The 23,470-nt window shown below is 34.8% G+C and overlaps 2 protein-coding genes and 1 long non-coding RNA gene across 4 annotated transcripts; 2 read left to right on the top strand and 1 right to left on the bottom strand.

Moving 5' to 3' along the window:
* The first annotated feature begins 167 nt into the window (after nucleotides 1-167).
* Nucleotides 168-6,062, top strand: LOC127066302 (trafficking protein particle complex subunit 12). Its single transcript, XM_050999863.1, has one exon. The coding sequence runs from the start codon at nucleotides 1,100-1,102 to the stop codon at nucleotides 2,693-2,695; it is 1,596 nt and encodes a 531-aa protein (XP_050855820.1). The 5' UTR covers nucleotides 168-1,099; the 3' UTR covers nucleotides 2,696-6,062.
* LOC127066301 (zinc finger protein 1) lies at nucleotides 3,031-21,790 on the bottom strand. 2 transcript variants are annotated; one of them, XM_050999862.1, is made up of 10 exons: nucleotides 19,696-21,790; nucleotides 13,954-14,315; nucleotides 13,723-13,863; nucleotides 13,363-13,660; nucleotides 12,473-12,828; nucleotides 12,162-12,208; nucleotides 11,849-12,077; nucleotides 11,415-11,738; nucleotides 11,041-11,200; nucleotides 3,031-10,675 (listed from the first exon to the last, which is right to left on the bottom strand). In XM_050999862.1, exons 1-10 carry the CDS (start codon nucleotides 19,727-19,729, stop codon nucleotides 10,482-10,484), a joined length of 2,145 nt encoding a protein of 714 aa, XP_050855819.1. In that variant the 5' UTR covers nucleotides 19,730-21,790; the 3' UTR covers nucleotides 3,031-10,481. The 2 variants fall into 2 exon arrangements, with proteins under 2 accessions (XP_050855819.1, XP_050855818.1); XM_050999861.1 differs by having other exon boundaries at nucleotides 11,849-12,208; nucleotides 19,696-21,788.
* On the top strand, nucleotides 14,314-17,951 carry LOC127066305 (uncharacterized). Its single transcript, XR_007782352.1, has 3 exons — nucleotides 14,314-14,998; nucleotides 15,132-17,161; nucleotides 17,591-17,951. It is a non-coding gene; the product is annotated as an uncharacterized LOC127066305 (long non-coding RNA).
* Nucleotides 21,791-23,470: the final 1,680 nt, after the last annotated feature.

Genomic DNA, 23,470 nt, shown 5'->3' with positions numbered 1-23,470 from the left:
CCTCACGTCAAACCGAGACAATGCGTTACACGGATGGCCGCAGGCAATGACGTATTTTCAATAACCAATAAGAGATACAGAATACTAGAGGACAACATGTCTGCCTTTTCATATAGTACATTTATAGGGATAATAACGATATGAATTGTAACGATATTTTTCTTTACACGAAAGTATAAAACGATTAATTATGTACATTGTATTTCAATGAATAATAAAACATTAGGAACAATATTATATATATATGCGTGTGTGTATGTGTGTTTTCAACAATAATGTTATATTTACATGTGTGTATTTATGTAGATGCACTTTCTATAAAAAGGAAATATCCCTAATGCTGTACCTGTATATACATTTACGATTATTAATGGCGGTAGTGAGGATATCCTTTCTATGTCAATTTTTTGTTTAAATCATATATTTTTTGTCTTTATCCTGCAGTGAAGTGATGTTTGTGAAGATGTGATAAACCAATGATATTTATCTAGATAGAAGTACAAACCAATAACGCTGAGGATTTTCTTGTCGTATGGTTATTTATATATATAATAAATTGTAAATAACGAAGTCCGAAGACGCTCTCTATATGAGAATTAAACGGTAAATACAAACGTTATTGAGATATATTGATATTTACATTATAAATTTTTGTTGCATTGTGATTATTTGCGACGAAATATAAGTCAGGGGTTGGGCAAATAAAAGCGGGAATGTTTGAATCAAACTTCGAACGAGTTAGTGAGAAACTTTTTATTTCGAGATTGGTAGTTCTGATTGGTCTTGTTACATGTCAATCTTTGTCATCAATATGTAATTTTTAGAAGGAATAAGAGAAAGTTTATTTACTGATATTTTTATTCAATATTGATAGAATTTTTCATTAAATATTTAACGAATATATTCTTTTGCGCAAATGTAACACCAGCGCCTCTCTCGGCTATACGCTGTATTACAGTTAACAATGTAAGCATGGAATATTTCGCATAGTATGAGTAATTGCCTGATTAATTTTACTCGAACGAGTTTTTATGAATTACGTTTTATTTAATATTTTTAAATTACTGGCAATATAACCAGTAATCGTTATTTAAAGAAAATGGCCGAAGGTAATAACAAAATGTCAAAGGATGTTTCTTCTGTATCAGAAGATACCGATGAAAAGACAACAGATATTAGTCGTTATTTTAATAATGCACCACGCACGATTTTTGACGATATTGTGGCACCGAATGAACAAAACTATTTTAATACGGTATCGGATTCTGAGGACAATGTTTCAAGGTTTAATTCACTTTTAAATTGTACAACGAATGATTTGTTTTCTGTGGATACTTTATTAGATAATGATCGAATGTCGGATACTTTATTAGATAATGATCATATGATACAAAGTAATTTGCATAGAGATGCTTGGATACCATCAGAACGTACTCGTAAAATTTTGCGATCTATTGCTACCTCCACAGTAGGAACTACTTTTCTCGAGAGAGACAATTTAACAATGCCGGGATTGGCATTGCAAGGAGACATGCCTGATTTAATAAAAACTGCTGTGTCCCATTTTCTTGGCGAAGATGAAGAGATGCAAAGAAATGTACTTACCGCTTCAGATGTCACTCAAGACGAACGTGGACTGAGAAAATTAATACAGACTGGTTGTTATAGAGCTGCTATTAATTTATCTGGAAGACTTATTTCCATCTATGCGCAAGGTTATGGAAAAATAAATCAGTCAAGTAAACATACTCCACATTCTTTATATTTATGGTATACGAGACTTTCCTTATTAGCAAAATTAAAACAGAACGAATTATTAGAAAAAGAATCTAAGCCATTTGGTGATTTGGACAAGCCAGACATGTATTATACATTTTATCCAGAATTATATGGTACTAAACCAGGTTCCATGGCTTCATTTGCCTTTAGATTACTTTTAGCAGAAGTCCCATACTATTATGGCAAGCCAAAGGAAGCATTAGATAAACTACACAAAGTTTTGAGCGTAGTCAATGAAATTTTGTCAAATTTACAAGCTGGCCTTATGAGGGAAGCTAATGATACCAAAGTTACTAATACAGAACAGAAGAAAGATGCTATTAAACTGTGGTCACGCAGAAAATCCAGAGTATTAATATCTATCATTAACTGTGCAGTTGGAATGAAAAATTATATTTTGGCAGTAGATATATTAGAAGAACTAAGCAAATCTCATGATTGGACAACAGAGCAATTACAAATATTTCGATCTAGCATAGGGAGAATATATTTGTTTCTTGGGGATGTCTCTACAGCAGAGACATTATTAAATAATAGAATTATTCAGACAACTACAACTACTGTTAGAGAATTGGTAGATAGAGGCTTAATAGCAGTTGCAAAAAACTCATTTCAAGAAGCATTTAATTATTTTCAAACTGCATCTACTATGGATCCTTCTAATGTTATGCTATTAAATAATATGGCTGTGTGTCTTCTCTATACTGGTCAGCTCAAAGCTGCTGTACATTTGTATGAAAATGCAGTGGCCAGAAATCCTATGAAAAGCTTACAAGAACCAATTTTGTTGAATATGTGTACTTCCTATGAGTTACATACAAATCATTGTAAACAGACCAAATTACATTTACTTCGACAGCTAAATAAATATAAAGGAGACGCTATTGATATCCAGTGTTTAAAACTTGGTATGTAGTTAACACGAAAGAAGTTTCTTATGAAAATTTAATTAGCATAAAATGCAACCAACGAGATATTTAATATAAAACAGTATGTATATATATACACTGTATATTTTAGAATAACTCTATCTCCTGGACAAATTGTCTTGGAAAAATAAACATTGTTTCGCAAGATCATAGTGTGGTCGTGAATATAATACATTAAGTTTAATTTTAGATAGACATTAAAAATGTCTTATCAATTGTACAGAAACGTATATGAGAATAAAATTTAAGGTCGTTTGAATCTCATGAATATAACATCATAGAGGAAGAGATGTATCAAAAAATAAGAAATTCTACATTAGCGTCAAAGTAAAATAGCTTTTATTACATCGGGAAACGAAGACAATTTAACGAACGATCAACAAGTGCTAAAATTCATCCTCTCTTTTTCTCTTTCTATCTCAAATGCTTTCTTCGATTCCTGTATTATTTTTCTCTTATCATCTATTCTGCCATCATTTCTTTTACCTCTTTCTCTTTCACTCCCCCCCCTCTCTCTCTACCTATTGCTCTAACCAATCCTTTTCCTATCAGATAATTACGAATTCTTCCTACTCATTATTTATATATTTCATTATTTTTTTTATTGACTTATCCAAAAGCGTGTTGTAACGTTTACTGAAAATATATACTACGTAAGAATAGGAATACGTCTTGAATTTCGTTCATTTTCATTCATTTTACGATTATCGTGCGTTACTGTTAAGCATATACTCTATATCTTTTTCTTTTCTTTCTCTCCACATCTCTCTCTCTCTCTCACCCTCACCTTTCTTCCACCTTGCTTCTTCCTCCCACCCTTTCTTTCACCCTCTTTCTCTCTCTCTCTCTCTCTCTCTCTCTCTCTCGTTCTCTCTCTCTCTCTTTCTTTCTCTCTCAGACGCACACACATATACTCAGGCGCAAATGTGAATAACACCTTGCGCGATCGCGTTACATTATAGCACATGTTTGATCGAATTTCAAAACTGCATTCTCTCCCTGCAGAAAAAAAGGCACGAACTGGCGGAAAGGTCGGCCTAACTTTATAATATTTCATTTATTTATTATGGATGGAACTTCGTCACAATACATTATTCTTTTCCCTTTTCTTATATTTTCCTTTTCTTTTCTTTTCTTTCTTATTTCCTCTTTCGATCATTTTCTTAATTCCGCAGTAACACACGAAAGATCTTTGGAGATGAAGTCCACAGATCAATATTTTGCAAGCCAGCGACGTAGTGTATAGGAGGTGCCTCATCGATTGTAATTATAATCATTTTAAATGATCAATGATAATAATACACGATCGTAACCATCGAAATTTCATCCTTTTCTTTTTTTTCTTTTTCGTCTGATAATACTGATCATGTTCGTTTACCATCATTTTTTTTTTTTAAATCAAAAAGCAATATCAATGGAAATAATTCGGTATTTCTGGTACAATGATTTATCAAAATATTTTTTTATCCAGCTAATCACATTTTCTCTTTCTCTCTCTCTGTCTCTCTCTCTCTCTTCCTCTCTCTCTCTCTCTCTTTCTCTCTCTCTCTCTCTCTCTCTCTCTCTCTCTCACTCTCTCTCTCTCTTACGATTAACGTAATTGACTAAAGAGAATGCCAAAGGAGATGATTGCTTAAGTATATATAAATATATGTATATACGTATATACACGTATATATATAAAGATTTCATTGAAACGTTTAACAAATGACATTGTTTTGCGGCATTCTTGAGGTACATGGAGTATACAAAATTAATATATCTGTATAACTCATAGATTCACTGTTAGAGATATGTATGTACATACATACATACATACATACATACATACATAATATAATAGGCTTTTATAATATAGAAAACTATAATAAATGCACGTTTTAGTTGTTATATAGGAAAATAAGGAATTAACATTTGAGATCAAAGTATAATTACTTATATCGTTCAAGATTTCAATTGCAATCATCGCTATTAATTTAAATACGAATCAGTAATAACAGATTAAATTTACGATAGGAGTCACTCCTATTTTATATAAAAATTTCTCATGGAATGCAATAATATATTATATATAATATGATATATTCAATTATATTTGAATTTAATTTTGCGAAAATATAGAAAGGAAATGTCGATGGGTTTATCCACGAATAGAAATAAATTTTTATCGATTTTGAAAAAATCAAGAATAAATTTCCGAAAAAACAAGCCATTAGGCATGTATCTATGTACATACATAAATAAATTACAAATATATGTATGTGTGTACATCTTAGGAAATTGATTTAGAAATATAACAAATCGTTACTTAAAATTCCATGGGATCCTCTCTCTCTCTCTCTCTCTCTCTTTCTCTCTCTCTCTCCCCCTCTCTCTCTCTCTCTCTCTCTCTTTCTCTCTTCTGATTGAGCCCTATTACATATTGTAAATATAAAAATTGCCCGATCGAGAATCAATGGAGTCAGCTTTTGGGCTTACGTTTCGATTTGTTTTATTTCTAATAAATAAATTTTTTTCAACGTAAATTTCTCTTTAATTTGTCAACTTAAATCGAAGAGAATGAATGCACGTTACGGTATTTAAAAACGATCTTTAAAGGCTAATGATGAACGTATAGAAAAAAAAAAAAAACAAAAAATTACGTACTAAGTACGAAATTTTGTTCTCCATTATATGGCGCAATTAATAGTTATAACTTATAAAAAATAATTCGAAGTTGGCACTGCCGACACTACGTTGCTAAGACCTTTTTATCTTTTTCACTTTTCATTAATCTTTTTCAAGTACGCGTTGCATATTACATATCACCATAATAATAACATCCACGTCGCTATTTTTCTTGTCGATTAAATGTAATGATGTATATAATATATATATATACTATATATTTACGTACCAATTTTTAGTAAATTTATTTCTTTTATTCCTAAGACGTATGTATTATTCCTACTATGGTGTAATGCTTACGCTTTCTAATAATCTAGAAGAAACGGTACATTATTGTCTGCGGTGGTTTTCTTTTTTTTTCTTTCCCCGATTATTTCTCATATATACAATTTATTTATATCTTTTTTTTTTGGTACTTGCTTACGTAACATAGTCATGGAAAGCTCAATGGTATAACCACTGGTATTCATAGAGTACAGTTTAATGCGAAGGATCGTAGTTACTCCGCGATACTCCTGAGGATCTTATAATCACAATTGATTCTGTCGCCGTAACAAAACGTTTCGTATAAATTACATATTCTTTTAAAAAAATATCACCGATCTCCTGTCGCACATATACGCATGTATTTTGTCACGTACATATTATATAGGGAAAATAATTAAAAAAAAAAAAACAAAAAAAAAATAGAGAAAAAGAAGAACAAAAATAAAGATCAAAAATTAAGAAAAAGAAGAAAACAAGAGAAATAAAAGATAAAACTGATTTGAAGGGCTATTACATTAGATCGCGATATTATTTATTTAATAGCGGTCGTCATTTTTTAAGGAGAATCATGGAAGCAACCGTTGGCCTTCGGTTAAGAAGATTTCGTTTTTTATATTCGAATTATTATCTTCTATATAGTACGTTATTAATCGCCTTCGACAGTTAGGCAAGCTCGGTCGTTCACGCAAGGCATCGTATGGTGCTTATTAAATCGTTGCTTCAACAATCGTTAACAATTTTCTTATCTCTTTTCTCCGCTCTTATCTTCTCTTTCTTTTCTTTTTTTTTTTCATTTCTGTTTTTGCTCTCTTATTCTCTCTCTCTTTCTTTCTTTCTTTCTTTCTTTCTTTTTTTTTCTTTTTTTTTCTTTTTTATAGGATTACAATAATTTAGATTTAAGGAATAACGGAGCTTCATTCCGATTCATCAAAGCGACCTATCAGCTTGCACCGATCGATACATCTATCTAATTTTAATTATTTAGTGTACATATAATTTTGGGGGCAAATGTGGAACGTCAATATATCTATATACAGAGTGATTCATTAGAAACCGATTATCCAAATATCTCTCTAAATAAATATGAGAGTTAGGAAGGTAATCTCAGACAATAAAATTATATAAATTTTATTATCTGACATTATTATTCTATTATTCTCAATTCGTACCAGATAAATCAGATGTTTAGTTTTCTAATGAACCAACTTGTATATCGTGCGTTAGATACGCGTTATTGTCTTTAAAGAGCTTCCTGGCATATTCTTTCGTTTCTATATCGTAACGTTTTTCAAACTAAGTAGATACGATATTTTTATTTTATTTTATTTTTTTTTTTTTGATCGAAGAGAGAAGAGGGAAAAAGCCGCAGAAGTGTGTGTGTGTGTATGTGTGTGTATTTGTGTGTTTACTTATATGTTTTAAAGCATTTCACCGTGCATTTATGTAATAATAATAACGATCATCTGAAAGCAATAATCGCTTATTCTAAAATATTATAGCCAATAAATCCATTTAGCCACACTTTTGCTATAAGTATATTTAATTATAATCGGTGTTAACGAAGGAACAAACACGAGAGATTCGATAGATTTGCGCACGATAATCGAGTGTAATGACTCGTGCAAGACGACAAAAATATGAAAATATAATATGTACTTGGATAAGAAGAAAGAACTGAATTAAAAGATCGATTGTGTGAAAAATGAAACAATTCAAATATGACACGATTCTTAAGAGAGAGAAAAATCGAATTCGATTTATGAACGAGGACGGTAAAGAGAAAATGTAAGTATAGAATCGTCTTGCACGCGAGAGTTCAAGAAAGAGATCTGATGTATAGCGATCATGGCGTAGTATAGCGATCAATTAGTACTATATCGTATCGTATAATATTACGTTATAATTATATAAAAATATATTTCTTAATTATTAACACTATAATAAATGAGTATTATATAAGCATCATATTTCTTTCTCTTAATATGGTCACGATGCCTGTCGCGGATAACCGAAGCTTCTATGTACGCGTGTGAGGAAGTACAAGACCCGACATTATTCGTTATTGCCGAATGTAATGTCGTTTTGATACATAATTAATATATATGGTATCTTCTTCTATTATCTTCTCTTTTTCTTCATTTATTTTTCTTATTTCTTATTCTTTTTTTTCTTTTTCCTTTTTTCTTCTTCTTCTTCTTCTTTGTTTGTTTGTTTTTTTTTTATCATTTTTTTTTTCAATAACAATATCACTTATCGTTTTGTTGGCGCGTGTAAATAAAAAGTCGCATAAACTGTTATAAAATACACATTCGCGAGTATTATCAATATCTATGGAGTTTCTTAATTTTTACTCCTGCGCGTTTGAGCGAATAAAATCATATAAATGACATAATCATTTTTTTTCGTCGTATAGTGTATTGGAAGCATTTAATATCATACGTATGTAGATCTTATTATCGGGCCTCGAAATTTCGGTAATGAAATTATTGCGAGATTATTGTCGTTACTTTACTATTATTATTATTATTATTATTACTATTACTATTACTATTATTATTATTATCATCATCATCATCGTCGTCGTCGTCGTCGTCATCGTCGTCATCAATTTTTTTTCTTGCCTTTTCCTTTCTTTTATCTTTATTCGTCGTCGCTATTTATATGTTCTATATATCAAGTTTTGCAATACTTCATCGGCAAATTTTGATCGATTAATTCGAATGATTTATCGATGAGGATGAAAGAAGTAAAAATAAATAATGAGAAAATAAAAAGATCATCCTATAAATGACTTACTTTGCAAAATGACTTTCTTTTTCTTTCCTTTTGTCTTTTAACTGATCTTGTAATAATACATATATGCATAGGTAAGTATATATAAATATATTTGGAAGGCGTAGCGTGATTTCTATTGCGAACGACCATTGAAAATCGACTAAAATTTTGATTTAATAATCGTAAGACCATAAGTACGTAATGGAGACGACGTTCTCGCATGACATCATTCACCGATTTGCAAGGCCCTTTCGAACGGCGTTCGATAATATCGTGCGTGCTGTTTGTTGTCTGTATCTATAGGAAATGACTCACTTGAGTATTCGTATTTGAAATATTTCTCTCTCTCTCTCTCTCTTTCTCTCCCTTCCTCTCTCTGTCTCTCCCACCTCTTTGCTTTTAAAAGACAGTTTAAGAAACTTGTTTCCACAGACAAAATTGTATAGTATAAATATCTTCGAAGAAAGAAATTGATATATATGTATGTATATATATACACACACACATACGTACATACATATATATATATATATCATGTAATCATGTCACTGTATTATTTGTTTTAAGACTATGCCAGTTTGTACTTTAACATGTTTTTGTTTTCTTTTTTCTAATCCTTCGAAATAAGACAGACATTTCAAATGACGAATTTTGAGTGATTTATCCTATATATGTGCAGACGTACACGCACACACGCATACACGCACAACACGCATACGTTTTCTCTCTTTTTTTCTCTTTTTCTTTTTTTATGTATATATATATATATATTATATATAATATATATATATAATGTTCATATATTATAATATAATCATTCTGTAGATTTAAAAGTTACTTATAATGCGAGTTCAATAATATACAACGATCCAATTTTATCGTAAGCTCCATTAACGATCGTTCAATTTCAAGTGTCCTTCGTTCTGTTACTTTTGATCCTCTTTGATAATAGCGACGCGGAATAATTTATTCATTTCAAGTGATCGCCCCCGTTTTTTGTTCTTATATTCATTTCGACTTAAAAAGAAAAAGGAGCTCATTTATAGCGAGAGGAGTGAAACGATGAGTTTTATAATATCTACATATTAATTGTAAATATATAATCTTTTGTTGATTAAAAGAAAAAACAAAAATTAAGAAATAAAAAATAAACAAAAAAGAAAACCAAAAGAGTCACAAAAAGAATTACATAGATATATAAAAAGAAGATCAATAATGTAATTTCTGATCGACATAATATGCGTGTCTTTATCGTAACTCGTATGCGTTTGTTATATTTCAGATATATATGAATCTTCGCGTTTAAAAATGCGAATGGACTTTTAAATATCACACTCCCCCAGGCGAACGTAGCTAACGAATTTGTACATTAATTAGTTTCCTTATTATTGTCATGGTATATATAATATCTTGTTAATAAAAATACTAAAATATTATGTATATCATATCTTATAGTATATATATATTTGTGTACCGTGTTTGGTATATGTATGTATATCGTGTATGTGTGTTATATATACACACATCTTTATGTGTATATATGTGTATGTGTACGTGTTATGTGTATAGAGAGAGATTATTGCATTATGCATTTTTGGTACCGTTACGTTATCTTATTTAGCGTATTCGCCGATACGCATATTCATTGGTAATTTTTACCTAAATCATTAAATTTGGTTGCGTATCGAACGAGTTTGCTGAGAACTTGGAAAAGCTCAAGTACATAACGATCCAACCCAAACGAGGGATGGTATCGTTCTCTCCTCGTGGCACGATTACAACGAACAGGAATACGAGAAGAGTTTAGTTTCTCGTGAAATCTTGAAAATGATTGACAAAACAAAAACCAAAGAAAACGAAAGGAAATGTAGCGCAATAGCTTTCCTTTCTTCGCGTTGATTTGATCGAGAAAAAAAAAATAAACAAAAAAAAAAAAGAAACACGTTGATGGATGTAATACTTGATTAATTAGAAAAATTAAATGCGATTTTTCTGTTTGAAAGGAGAAAGAACCGTACGTACTCGGCCAACGAAGCGGACATAGGACGAAGAACGCTCGAAAATTTACTCTCTGTATGGTTTACAGTAAGAGTAACGGTGATTCATATGTTGGCTGTAGGAGCCGGAGTGAGAAAAGCGTTTGAGGCACTTGGAGCACTGAAAGGGTTTCTCGCCACTGTGCAACCGCTTATGTTCGGTTAGATGATGTTTGTGCTTGAACGCTCTTGGACACTCCACGCATTTGTACGGCCTTTGCCCTGTACAAAAAAAAAAAAAAATCAACAATTTTATGCGATAATAAGATGTGTAATCGAATTTAAGATTAGACGCTATTTATTCGGGTCAGTATTTATAATAAAATATCAGTACGTAATATAAGTGACGCAACCATGACGTAACCCTGACACTTAATTATTTATACTGACCAAAATATTCATATATATTGATCATTACTTACCGATAATTAATAATTAATACTAATCAAGTAGATAGAAGCGTTTAAGATTTTACATATTTCTAATCTTTCTTTATAAAATGAGATTCGATATATTGTATGATAATTCGCATAAAAGTGGATATATGTAGACGGATAAAATATCTTTTTTAATGTCCATAGACTTACCGGAATGTTCATACTTGTGTCTCGCGAGAGAACTATGTTTTGAAAAAGTCTTGTCGCAACGATCACAAAAATAAAGTCCTTGCTCAGTATCTGCTGTGGTAGGTGGTTCGATTTGAACTGGATTCTCATTCTCCTTTTTTGCGTTCCCATGATTTTGATTCTGGAAAGAGAAATTTTAGTTGCGTGTGTCGTCAATTTTCAAGCGATCAGTCTAAAATTTTTACAATGTTACATCATTTGCGTACTTTCTTAGATTCGGTTTAGTCAATTTGTTGTTTAAGAAAGGAAAGTTTTACGCACACACGGCATGATTCAGTTTAAACAAAATCGAAAGATATTCCCTTATAATAGTAATTAAAAAAGACATTAGATACCTTTTGCGAGACGTCGACCGTGGAAGGTGTACGTTTCGTATCGATAGAATCGGTAATTTCTTCGTCTATAACAAGAGGCGAATCCTCGAGATCGTCCGTGTCTGGATTTGGAACAGTAGAATTATCCTCCTTTTGTTCGCAAGGAGAAGCAACGTTTCTGTTGGAGGTATCACCATCTTTAACGAGCGATATCGTAAGGACATCTTTCTTTGACAAATCCAATGGTTGTTCTATCGTAGTTTGATTAGTTGGATTTGAAAGAGGTAATAACGCTGGGATCTTCGATTCTCTGCGATCTCTGGCACGAGAGTTTTGGAACCATACCTAAAAAAATGACAATACGAGTTCAATGAGAATAAAAAATTGAATGATAAATAAATATATAAAAATAACAGAGATAGACAGATATACATTAGATAAAGATAGGCCTTTACCTGGACGACACGAGTTGGAAAATTAATATAATTCGCTATCATAATAATCTCTTCTTTCTTTGGTCTTGGATTAATAGCGTAATAACCTTTGAGAACAGCCAATTGTTCGTCATCTATCAATGACCTCGCCCTCACTCTCCTACCATTTTCTGTATGCGTTTGATTTCCATCTTCTTCGTCATCGGAATCCGGCTCGGAACTATCCTCGGCTTTCCTCTTGGAAGTTAACCTGGCAATACCATGGGGCTGATTAGCATCTTCAAGTTTAGCAGCCAAACCTTCGCTTTGCGAGTCGTACTGATCCGTTACTGACCAATCAGGATAATGGGTCATCTCGCTCGATACTTCGCTATCCTGGTCCTACACGACAAATATTTATATTCAAATATAAATAAATGATATGCTCGGAAATGTTTGAAACAAATTTGAACATCTATCTGGCTTAATAAGAATATTCGGGATGATTTTCTTTAGAAATCGATCATAAAAAAGTATAGATATACTTATAACACGATATAGTTATGAATGATTCAAATTTGAAAGATATAAACATACATATGTAATGTGGCTATTAAATAGTCATTATTTCAACATTCATTTCATTTCAAATGTTACATTACATACTTGATAATCGTCTTCGAATTCTCGTTTCATAGTGGCCGGTGAGGTAGACAATTTTTTTACATTTGCTTCTAATAATTGCTTCGTGACAGAGGTATTGACAGTTTCCAAAATACGTCGTACAACGTCCAACCCCTGCGATTCGATCGGAGCAGGTGATTCCTTCCCTTCGGTACCTTCCGTACCCTCTGAATCCGCTGTCGATGGGCTCATCGTTTCTCGATGACTTTCGAATTGTTCGGCAACTTCGTCGAGTCGCTTGGAATGCAGTTGATTTAATATCTTTCCCAATGAGGATTGAAGGAAGTAACTACTAAAGCCCATCATTTGGGGTAGAAGACTTGGCACATCGTAAATACCTATAAAAGCAAAAAACAATGTTATTTGAAATTCAATACCTCTTTATTAATTGAGAGAACAACAACATTCAGATTTTTTGCAAGCGAAAAATTCGTGTACCATGTATGAAATATATCAAGAAATAAATAGTTTTTTGTAGCAGCGATAAAAAATGGAAAAGTTAACTTTTCTCAAAATTTTCTATCGAGTATTTCTATAAAAAGGACGAATATATTTTATAAAAATTATGCATATATATAATTAAAATCGATCATTCCTTTGAGTGCGATTTATATTTTTAATTACAAGTTACACTTATTTAAAGATTTATATAATCATAAAATTCAACATTAAGATACACATAATGCAACCAGATGCATCAAATAGATATATTTGATTTTTGTTAAAATAGTTAATGAACAATTTGTAATGTTTTATCGCTGTTATAAAAAATGACGATTTTTTCAATCTGTGTAAACAGTTATTCGATATTAAATATCATTTAAATGCTTTTATCGTAATATCTTTTGTTAATATGTATGCAATTTCCTTACCTCCGCCTTCTCGTATTTCTTGATAGTCTGAAGGAGAAAGCTTTGGCAGTATCGGTAAAAAAGTATTGTTGTTCGCCGCGAGAAGTGTATCTTCGCGACGTCCAGGAACCGATTGCGTTGGGGTTTTCTTCGAGCATTTATCAACATTACTTATACTGCTTTGTCTCGATTTCTTCAAATTTACGATTAAGCACTTTTTGGAAGTCATATGACTCGAATAAGAGCCAGAATGTGAAAATCTCTTTCCGCAGTTGTTACATTGAAATGGTTTTTCACCGCTGTGTATACGAAGATGTTCCTAAATAATATGAAAGATTTAAGTCGAAAGAAAAGTTCGTAGAAACGATCGTGTTCGCGTACCTTAAGGTGATGTTTAAATTTGAAAGCTTTCTCACAATGGGGACATTTGAATTTTCGAAGCACAGCACTTTCGTCATGGCTGATCATGTGCCTTTGTAGTCGATAGACGTTAGCGAAGGTCTTGTTACATACTTTGCATGACTGTAACGAAGGTAAACAATATCATGGTTAGTGTAACATACCGAGAAATATACGGATAAATAAGAGAAATTTGTCTTATTTAAAGCTCACCACTTGAGAAAATTGAGCGTTTGGATCGTTTTTGTCGACCGAGTAAAGCGTCTTGTGAGCGTCCTCGATATGAAGTTGAAGTACGTGCGCGTCCCGGAAGAGTATGCCGCAGTGGGAACAAGTTTGGCCGTTTTCTCGTTTCACCGTCGATCCTCCCTCGTTATCATCGCCGCCTCCGCCTCCTCCACCACCACCACCACCACCACCACCACCACCACCACCGCCGCCACCACCGCCACCGCCGCCGCCGCCGCCGCCATCCTCGTCGAGTACGGCCGACGTGGCTTCAGCGGCACAGCCTTCGGCTGCCGTCGTCACCGTCGTCGCTACGTCCGCACCACCTGCTTCGTCCTCGCTGCAATCTAAGTATACACAAAGTAAGCGCAAATGCGCTCTTTCGGATAACGTATCATTAATAAAAAAAAAAAAAAAAAAATAAATAAATAAATAAAATAAAATAAAACAAAAAGTAAAAAAAGAACAATACAAAAAAATCATCACTACGAAGTTGCAAAGTCGCGTGCAATTCTGGGAGGGTCCATTGTCATTAGTTACGACGCATCTACGTATATACATAGATACCTATACGAAAGCTATATAGAGGCTGGTATCTATATAATACATGCACATGTAATATATATAAATGCGCCCGCGCGCTCGCACACACATATACCCATCGGTATCCCTTCTCTACCGGTCTTTCGCACGCGGCTTCGCACGGCACCCTGTACACGACGCCCTACACGATGCCACGCACGCGTCGAGCCGAGCACCACGACGACACACGGACCACGAGGGGAAAAATGACACATGACCGTGAGTCCGCTCGAGCCTGCATAACTTTTTGGTCCGATCATTGTGCCAGCAGGGATTCAAACGCTGCTCCCACTGTACTATCCCCATTCGTGATCATGAACCATTTTACGACTTCGATATCGCGGTAGACCTTTTGTACCTATGAGAAGCTACCTTATTAACGGATCAAACAAGAAAATCTTCTAAAGTTTCACCTTCCTCCCTTTTTAATACCTATCGATGGATTTAGGTATGTATTTATGTCTTCTTCTATGCCTTTTACTTTGGTTTAATAATGATTTCACTATTAAAACACGAACGAAACGCATTCTTATTCTGACTAACTTTCGTTCGTGTTCGTTCATGAAACGAACTTTGATCAGCGTGCAGTCCGATAAGATGTCGAAACGGGTCACAGCCGTGACCTTTCCAGCCTTCCTGTCAACGGTTCGTGGATCATTCGTTCTTCGTTGCGTCGCTCGCAACGTTACGTTATTTCTCAAGAGCTTGATTATATGTATATTAGCAATATATTTTTGCAACAATACGAAACAAAGTATAAGAAATATTAGATAACTCTTCGGAATAAAAAATTAATTAAATACCAACGAATGGATTAAGATATATATATGTGTGTGTAGAGAAATGTCATCTATAAGATCATCCACCTTTGTTCTATTTATTTATCAATGACCCAACTATTGATTTTGTTTTGTAAAGTTATCGCATAGAAAAGAATATACGTCCAAGTGTTATATCGAAAATTTGCAAATTATGAACCGACCTAATCAACAAATTTCTTTTCTTATCGATCAAAAGTAACATTTTTTTTTTACAATTTTTTCTTTCCCTGATCCATCTCAATGATCGAAGACGATGTTTTTACCAATGAAGTCGGTGGAATGTGGAAAATGATATAAGCAACTTGCATTCGTCTATTCTAATACGTAACACGTCTCGGTTATATGTAGATCATGATCTTAATAGACTATAGAACGAAAACAAGAAGAACCAACGACTGAGAGAATATTACGAACTATCGTAACGATTACATGATCGATGCCACTTTCTCGAGAGCTATACACGAGCTCGGATCGTTCACCAACATTATCAGCTTCGCTATGATCTCGCGTTATTTATCTTATTGCCGTTATCTTAAAGAGAATTAACGTTCGGACATCATGTTTTTCGCCAGTCCGTTTCTGTCTCCCTAAAATCTAAAGTTACGGAATGATCGATTTACGAGAAGTATTTCTTCTGTTTGACCATTTCGATCGTTTTCTCGCCTAACTGCATTTACATATTTACTTAAGAATATCAAATTGGACGATCATAAAGTATGATAAAAAACGATAAGAAAATCTATTTCGAAGAAATTTAATTAGGCCAGAAATGAAGTATACGTAACACATTATTTTACCAATGTTTTTTCATTAAAGTTGTACTTATTAGGAAGGAATTTCTGCGGTCGGCGATACTTTCTAATGCAACGAATCTTCATTTCGTCATTTCCATATACTTGGATAAAAAAAAAAAAAAAATAGAAATTCTTCGTTGTGGCCACTTATCCTCGTGGTCATGGATAACCGCATATCTCGTGGTTTCTATATTTCATTGAATTTCTTTCGAGTTCTCTCGCGTGACACTTATGTTAGTAAATACAATTTATAAAACAATTTCTCGAGAAATTTTTACAAGTCCCGAACGTATGAAAACATCGAGACCCTGAAAAACTCTAATTCCTATTCGAGTCTCAAATACAAAGATGGTCCAGAAATTCCTAGTCTTGTAATTTAACGATTTGAAAAAAGAGATAATTAAGCAAAAAAGTCTCGAAAAAGTGTAATTGATATTTAAATTGACCCAGTAACTTTTGGCCCATCCTATATTTCGATAAGAACGAACGTAGCATACGTTTACTTCAAGACGAATACTTCTCCTTGTTTCGTTTCATCGCGTAAAATAATATCGTTAAGAGAGGATGAATCTATCAGAATGATCTTTTAACGTATCCTGTCGAAAGAAAAATAAAATAGAATAAACATTAGAAGCGTGAAAGGGTAAAGGTTCTAGAGATAGATGAAAGAAACGTCATAGAATAATTTGCCTTTTCGAAATTTAAGAAAAAGAAAGAAAAGGAAATAAAAACAACAGAAAGGAAGAGTATAGGTATGAGAAAAAGTTGGATGGTAGCCATGCCCTTAGACGGTGACGAAAAGATGGGCGCGCTTACGTCATCAAGAGCGTCGAGAAGAACGGATGGCGGCGTACTGCCGAGTATGGACTGCTATGAACTTATGGAGCAACCAGAGTAAAGGCGCGTTTGCACTCGAGCAGCAGCTCAAACTTGCTCTCGAGGATATCGTGCGCGCCACAACGAACAAGGATATAAACCGTGCGGCGCGTGAGCCAAGTAAGTAAACGCGATTTCTCCGACTGAATCCAAAGAGAGGTCATTGAGCCTGATAGGGCGCGGTCGCCATCTTCCATGACATTAAAACTATTTCGATGCTTTCCTTTTCTTTCTTTCTTTCTTTTTTTCTTTCTTTCTTTCTTTCTTTCTTTCTTTTCTTCATTCCTCATGACAATTCTGTTATTTAGATATGTATTATAATATAAAATATAAACAGACAGGTATGTGTATAAAATGTAAGACGTAAAATAATATAAATATAATATGAAATATATAAAATATACGCACACGTTTATACACGTATATGGTTATATATAGTATATGCGTGTTCTTTTTTGTTTCGTTTAAAAAAGAGTAAAAAAAATTCCAAACTTTAAGATATACCTCTGTATATCATAATTATTTTTTTTTGTTATTATCGCTTTACAGTCATATAGTCGTGATTATTCGAGCGAAACTCGTGCAGGATAAGAGGAAGCTCGGTTGAAATAATCAAAAAAGAAATGTATTGGGAATACAAATGTCCGTAAGTAAAACGCAGAATCGTTTTATTATCAAAAACGAAAGACAAAATAATAATCGTGAAAGAGAGATAACTCGATGCGATATCTCATAAAGAAAATATTTGCGCGTTTCTCAATGAAGCCTGACGTATTACATATGTACCTATGTACTAGTCAATATACCACGTATATCAGCATACGACGTTTATTGCGATGTATGCAAAATCTAATCTTTTTCATTTGTTTATGTGCCAAATCGTGAACGAAGAGAGATATTATTACTAATACTAGTCTAATTAATACTAATATGTTATCGTCGATGATATTTGTTCATAAGTTATCTTCTATAGAATGTAAATGTCTTTTAAAACTTCACGATAGCAATTTTTGTTCTTTTTTTCTTCATTCAAATATGTATATCGGTTAAATACTAAGTAGCCGAGTAATATTAATAGATTTCTACAGAAATGCTTTGTCGCGATTTTATACACGGATATCACGTCAAATTTGACGGCGAATAAATGATAAAAAAAAGAAAAATCTGCATGCTTTTTATTCAATTCATCGATTCTGATTCTATGCAATTTTATGTATCTTTGTACTCGTTATAAATATTTTTTATAATGATTGCAATGTATTATTATACGTTTTCATTGTTTAATAATCGTACCTACAGAAAGAAATATATCACAAAAATTAGATGCGATGATCCGAAACAAAAATATGTATTAAAATAATCGACAGTAATATACTCCATTGAAATGTATGATGTTTTATAAATTTCGTATACACAGAATGTATGTAGATATGTATGTAAACTAGTATAACTTGTCATCTCTTATGCAACGTAAGATTTAAAACTCTTTTTAATATTTAATACTTCATTATAATATTGAAAGTATAACGTAATATATATGTAACATATATCCCTCTGTAACTTGACTCGATAAAAAATCCATCCAAGTATATACGATTGTCTAAATGAATTTATCACTTAATAAATATGCGTAGTATATATAATCGATGAAGAGCGTTAAAAATATATTACAAAATCGGATTTGATACGTAGAATTCAATAAAATATTACGTAAAACAGTGTTAAATTATGAAAAACATGTGTAAAACGATACGCTTGATATCTCATAAACAAGAATGCGTAATACGAAATAAAGAAAGTATATATTTTTAATATAAATCATTGAAAAGTTTCATATAACGATAAAAAGCTATCATTATTCTCAGGTGTTTGATCACTCTCATATTTGTTTGTTACTTAGCAATGATCACGATAAATGATCAAATTCATGGAAATATATGATAAAAATAAATCATCTTTTGTTATCTATGCGTATACTTGGTACGCTGACATCGACTTTTCTCAGCAGGTCCATCGTCGTTTATCATTTCAGAGCTGAGTTTCCGTTCGACAAAGACAGCACCGAGCATAGAACGATCATTCCATTTTTGGGAGAACGCAATTAATCTTGAATTAAAATCGCGTAGCATAAAAAAATTGAAACTTTGCTCTTGAAGAAACGAGAAATTAAAATGAAAAATTTAGTGAACGGGCCAATAAAAATTCCGATTCGTTTTGATTAATTATCTCTCTTTGAGTTTGATATTTTCGAAGAAAACTCTCCTGCCATAGATCTTTTGAGGTCATCGGGTCACTGTGTTCACACAGGAAATAAGGAGCACGTTACGGAGAGTAGCAGCGTTTCAACGAAATCGAAGCGGGGGCGCCTGTTTTTTTTCTTTTTTATTCGGATATATCTTGGTTCGCGGTGTGGAAAGGTCTACGACAAGTGGGGATGGAGGAGGGTAAGAGTGTCCTACGTTGCATACGTTGCACATGCGCTTATAAAACGAGAAAGAGAGAGAGAGAAAGGGAAAGAGAAAAAGAGAGAGAGAGAGAAAAAGAGGCAAGAGCGTTGTGAGACAAAAATACGTATCGCATCTCTTTGGTGGTAGCAATCTAGTCAGTAGTAAATAGAAGATAGAGGTTAGACAGGAAAAATTAGAAATCCTTACCTTTGAATGCGTTCCGAACAAGAGTCATGCTCATATTCGCGAAAACACCGATCGGTATTGCGTTTCGCGCGTGTCACTCTTGTTCGTTGCCGAGGACAACGAGGACGCGAGACGCAATCCAAACGACGATATCCTTCCTTCCTTCGTGGCCACGTAATCTCGATGTCTGTTCAAGAATTCGTCCAACGACGTTTAGTGCCGCAGCCGCGCAGCATTCTCGTGCACGTATTCCTTTACTTCCGACGAAACTAGGAATATCTTTCGCGTTCGCCGTTTTTCTCACCTATTTAATAAGTCGGAAACTCGAAATATACCGGCCGGATGCTGTTCTCTACACGCACTATCGATCACTTTCTCACTCTTTTCTTTTCTTCTTCTTCCTTCTCTTTACGTCTATCTTTCAATTCCTTCCTTTCTTTCTTTTCTTTCTTTCTTTCTTTCTTTCTTTCTTTCTTTCTCTCTTTCTTCCTCTCTTTTTTCCTTTCTTTCTTCTTCCCTTTCTCTAACGAGCTCGAAAAGTGTTGACAAATTTTCCAAATAAATTTCTCTTCTTTTTCTTCGTCTTCGTCTTCTTCTCCTATTTTATGTATATTGAGGAGGAGAAGGCGAAGGCAGCGACGACGGCGACGACGATGACGACGAATGGGAGGGTGTCGCCTCACGTGGTGGCGAAAAAGAGGCCGATCTATCGAGTTACTTTTTCACAATGTTTCCCGACGACGACGACGACGACGACGACGGTGATGACGACGACGACGATGATGACGATAACGACGAAGACGACGATAGGAGAGAAAAGCTTCTTTTGGAAATAGACGATTACGATGGGACTGATCTAACGGCGTTAAGAGACAGCTTCTTAAATGAGTGCAAGATGTTGCTGGTCCTCCGAAAGGCGCCGTGCGTAACTCTCAGGAGAATGATGGAGAGAGCGGGGGGAGAAGAAGGAGATGCTGTCGTCGTGAAGCGAGAGGAAAGACGAAGAGAAGCGCGATGTCAATGATTCTGCCGTTCGTTTGTTCCACCGCTTGGTTCTTCGTTCCTCGCGTCTGACCTATCTCGAATGGGCGGGACGCGATGTCGCCGCACGAAAACGCCACCGCTTCGCTCGCGTGACGCTTTTCCGCTTCTCTCAGGTGCTGACCTTCGCACCGAGCTTGAAAATCTTATTGGTTCTCTCTCTCTATCTATCTATCTATCTATCTATCTATTTATCTCTATCTATCTATATATCTCAATTTATCATTCCACTATTTGGTTTTACGCGATGACCGATCGATCGCATCACATCCTTCTAGATTGAACTCGCCTTCGCGTTTCTCCACCCCGTGCTCTCCCTTTTTCTGTCTGTCCCTTGCTGTTGATCGACACCTTCCTTCCAATTTATCTCACGTTTACGTTTATCAAAAACACGACCACATTTTCTCCCCTTTTCTTTTCCCTTCTTTTCTTTTCTTTTCTTTTCTTCTCTTTTCTTTTCTTTTTCTTTCTTCCCTTTTTTTTAGTTGTCACTTCTCCTCGATGCAACCTCACTACACTCGCGATTTAACGACGAAAGACGACGAGCAACGAGAGAATCGGAGAATGTATAGACACAATAATGAATATTTGAAATTTGATTTCACTGGCTTTCGCGAGAAGGAAAGCTTTCTTCAATTTTTTATTTCATTCTCTTCCTCCTCCTCCTTCTTCTTCTTTTCCACCACCTCCTCTACCCACTAATTACACTTGTTTCTCTTCTTTAGGTATTTCTTTTCTTCCTCGCGTATAAAGTTTAAGGAAAAAAAGAATAAGATCTTTTGGGAGGGTAGGTTGGAAAGGGGGGAAATAGAAGAGAGGGAAAAAAAAGAGAGACAGAGAAGAGAAGGAACGAGGGAAAAAGCGAGGATTTAATGTTCGATGTTAGGGCATGGTAAGATCGGGCGAAACAGAAGCGTCCGTTTTACACTAGCTGACTCGAAGCAGCGAACACCGGTAAACGCGCTCCCAACTAACACACATTGGAGAGGAAAGATCGGGTACTGCTTTGGAAGGTTACTATAGGATGGGACGGACGATGATGGCGGCTGTAGCGCGGAGGAGCCACCGCCCCCGTGGCTTTGCTCCCCCTCTGTGCCCCTCTTTAGCCGGCACCGGCACCGGCACCGCCGCCACCCCCACCTCCTCAACCGTTACCACCACCGCCACCGCCACCACCACCGCCTGTTCCCTTCTCAATATCGTATCGTCGAGCGAGTCGGCGCACCACGTTTACCCCACTCCGCCTACAATCTCCCTCCTCTTTTACCTTCCTTCGTCACGACGCGAATCCCTCCCGCCACCCGCCCTAAACCAAAGAGACCTACACTCTCTCTCTCTCTCTCTCTCTCTCTCTCTCTTTCCTTCGGGCGCCTACTCGGACGACGTCCAGAGTCTACGACGTAGCTAACGGCAGCCTTTATCATCCTCGCCCAAAGTCCCCGCGCGCAAGTCACGCATCCTACGTCGACGCCTTCTCCGCCACTGCCACCACTACTGCCATCCTTTTCTCCTCCACCTCCACCTCCACCACCATCGCCACCTTTTCTCCTCCACCTCGTCACCGTGGCGTCACCGTGCCGGCACGGCGTCCCTAGCCTCCGTCGTCCCTAACTACGCGAGAGTTATACCTCTCAACTAGACTTTCTTCCTCTCTCTCTCTCTCTCTCTCTTTCGCGCACGCTCTTCCTACCTATCTATTTACTCTCCCGTCATCTCTCTCTCTCTCTTACAATTTGACAAACCTACGTACGATCCTCCTCGTCATAATCTCTTTCTCTTCGCGGTATTCCGATCTTTTTCATAATTCTTTCTTTTCTCGAGCATTTGAAGAAACCTAACAGCTACGATCGATACCATCTGCCGACTGTAAGTCGACTAATTTCTTATCGGATGACGTACTCATTAACCGGAAACCGGGATATCGTTTGTTCCCTACTTAACGGATGCCTTGCTCCTATTTTTCTTATCTACAAGGGAGGATGTATAATCATGGATACGGTTCATTTCTCTCTTTTCATGTCCGGTGGATCAACTTGCCTTTAAATTATATTCAAAATTCTACAAAATTTATAATCTCTTTTTATAACTATTATACAAATTGTAAAGAATCTAGATAAAATATTTTTCTTACGTTAATCTTTAATTCGATATTCGTAGTAAATACGTGTTCCTGTTTATCAATCAAATTACCAAGCGACATTGGTACGCATATTCCTTAATTATAAGCATCTCCCAAATTTAAAACTCGAGATCGATTTTCTCTTCCTCGCTGTTATAATAATGAAACAGCGTCAGAATGTGATAACAATGAATACAAATACACGATTAATAATAAGACTATATATGAGAACGGATAAGAATCTTTAAAATTAATAAAAATGCAGTCTCATATTATACGTGCTATCTTCGACAAGAATTCGAAACGATTAGAACGAATAACGAAACCTCCTTTTTTTCTAAACGTTGCTACAATCCTATGAGATCGTTGACCTCATTTACCTTAGTGTTGGAACAGAAAAATAATATCTTTCTTTGAATTTATTGATAATATAAAAATGAGGTTTTCGTATATTACGAGATATACGTTTCGATAGAACGTAGTCAATCGTTACGTATACGTTTGTAGAACAAAATGTGGTTCTCGGTCAGTTCGTACGGCACTGAGAAAGTTAAGGCTTAAAGCGACGACAACGTACGAGGATGATAAGGGAGATCGGAGTCGAACGAAGTCGTGTAAGGAGGAGACACAGAGAGT

Source organism: Vespula vulgaris, chromosome 9, assembly GCF_905475345.1.
Source record: "Vespula vulgaris chromosome 9, iyVesVulg1.1, whole genome shotgun sequence".
NCBI lineage: Eukaryota > Metazoa > Arthropoda > Insecta > Hymenoptera > Vespidae > Vespula > Vespula vulgaris.
This window is presented reverse-complemented; position numbering and strand designations above follow the sequence as displayed.

Bases quoted from the DNA above. Each gene is read 5' to 3' on its own strand.
- LOC127066301 (XM_050999861.1), bottom strand. From the start codon at position 19,729: ATGAGCATGACTCTTGTTCGGAACGCATTCAAAG. The intron at 14,316-19,695 runs GTAAGGATTTCT...GTGTATACTTAG, and splicing joins TGTTCGGAACGCATTCAAAG to ATTGCAGCGAGGACGAAGCA. The intron at 12,209-12,472 runs GTATGTAATGTA...TTTGTCGTGTAG, and splicing joins AATTCGAAGACGATTATCAA to GACCAGGATAGCGAAGTATC.
- LOC127066302 (XM_050999863.1), top strand. From the start codon at position 1,100: ATGGCCGAAGGTAATAACAAAATGTCAAAGGATGTTTCTTCTGTATCA.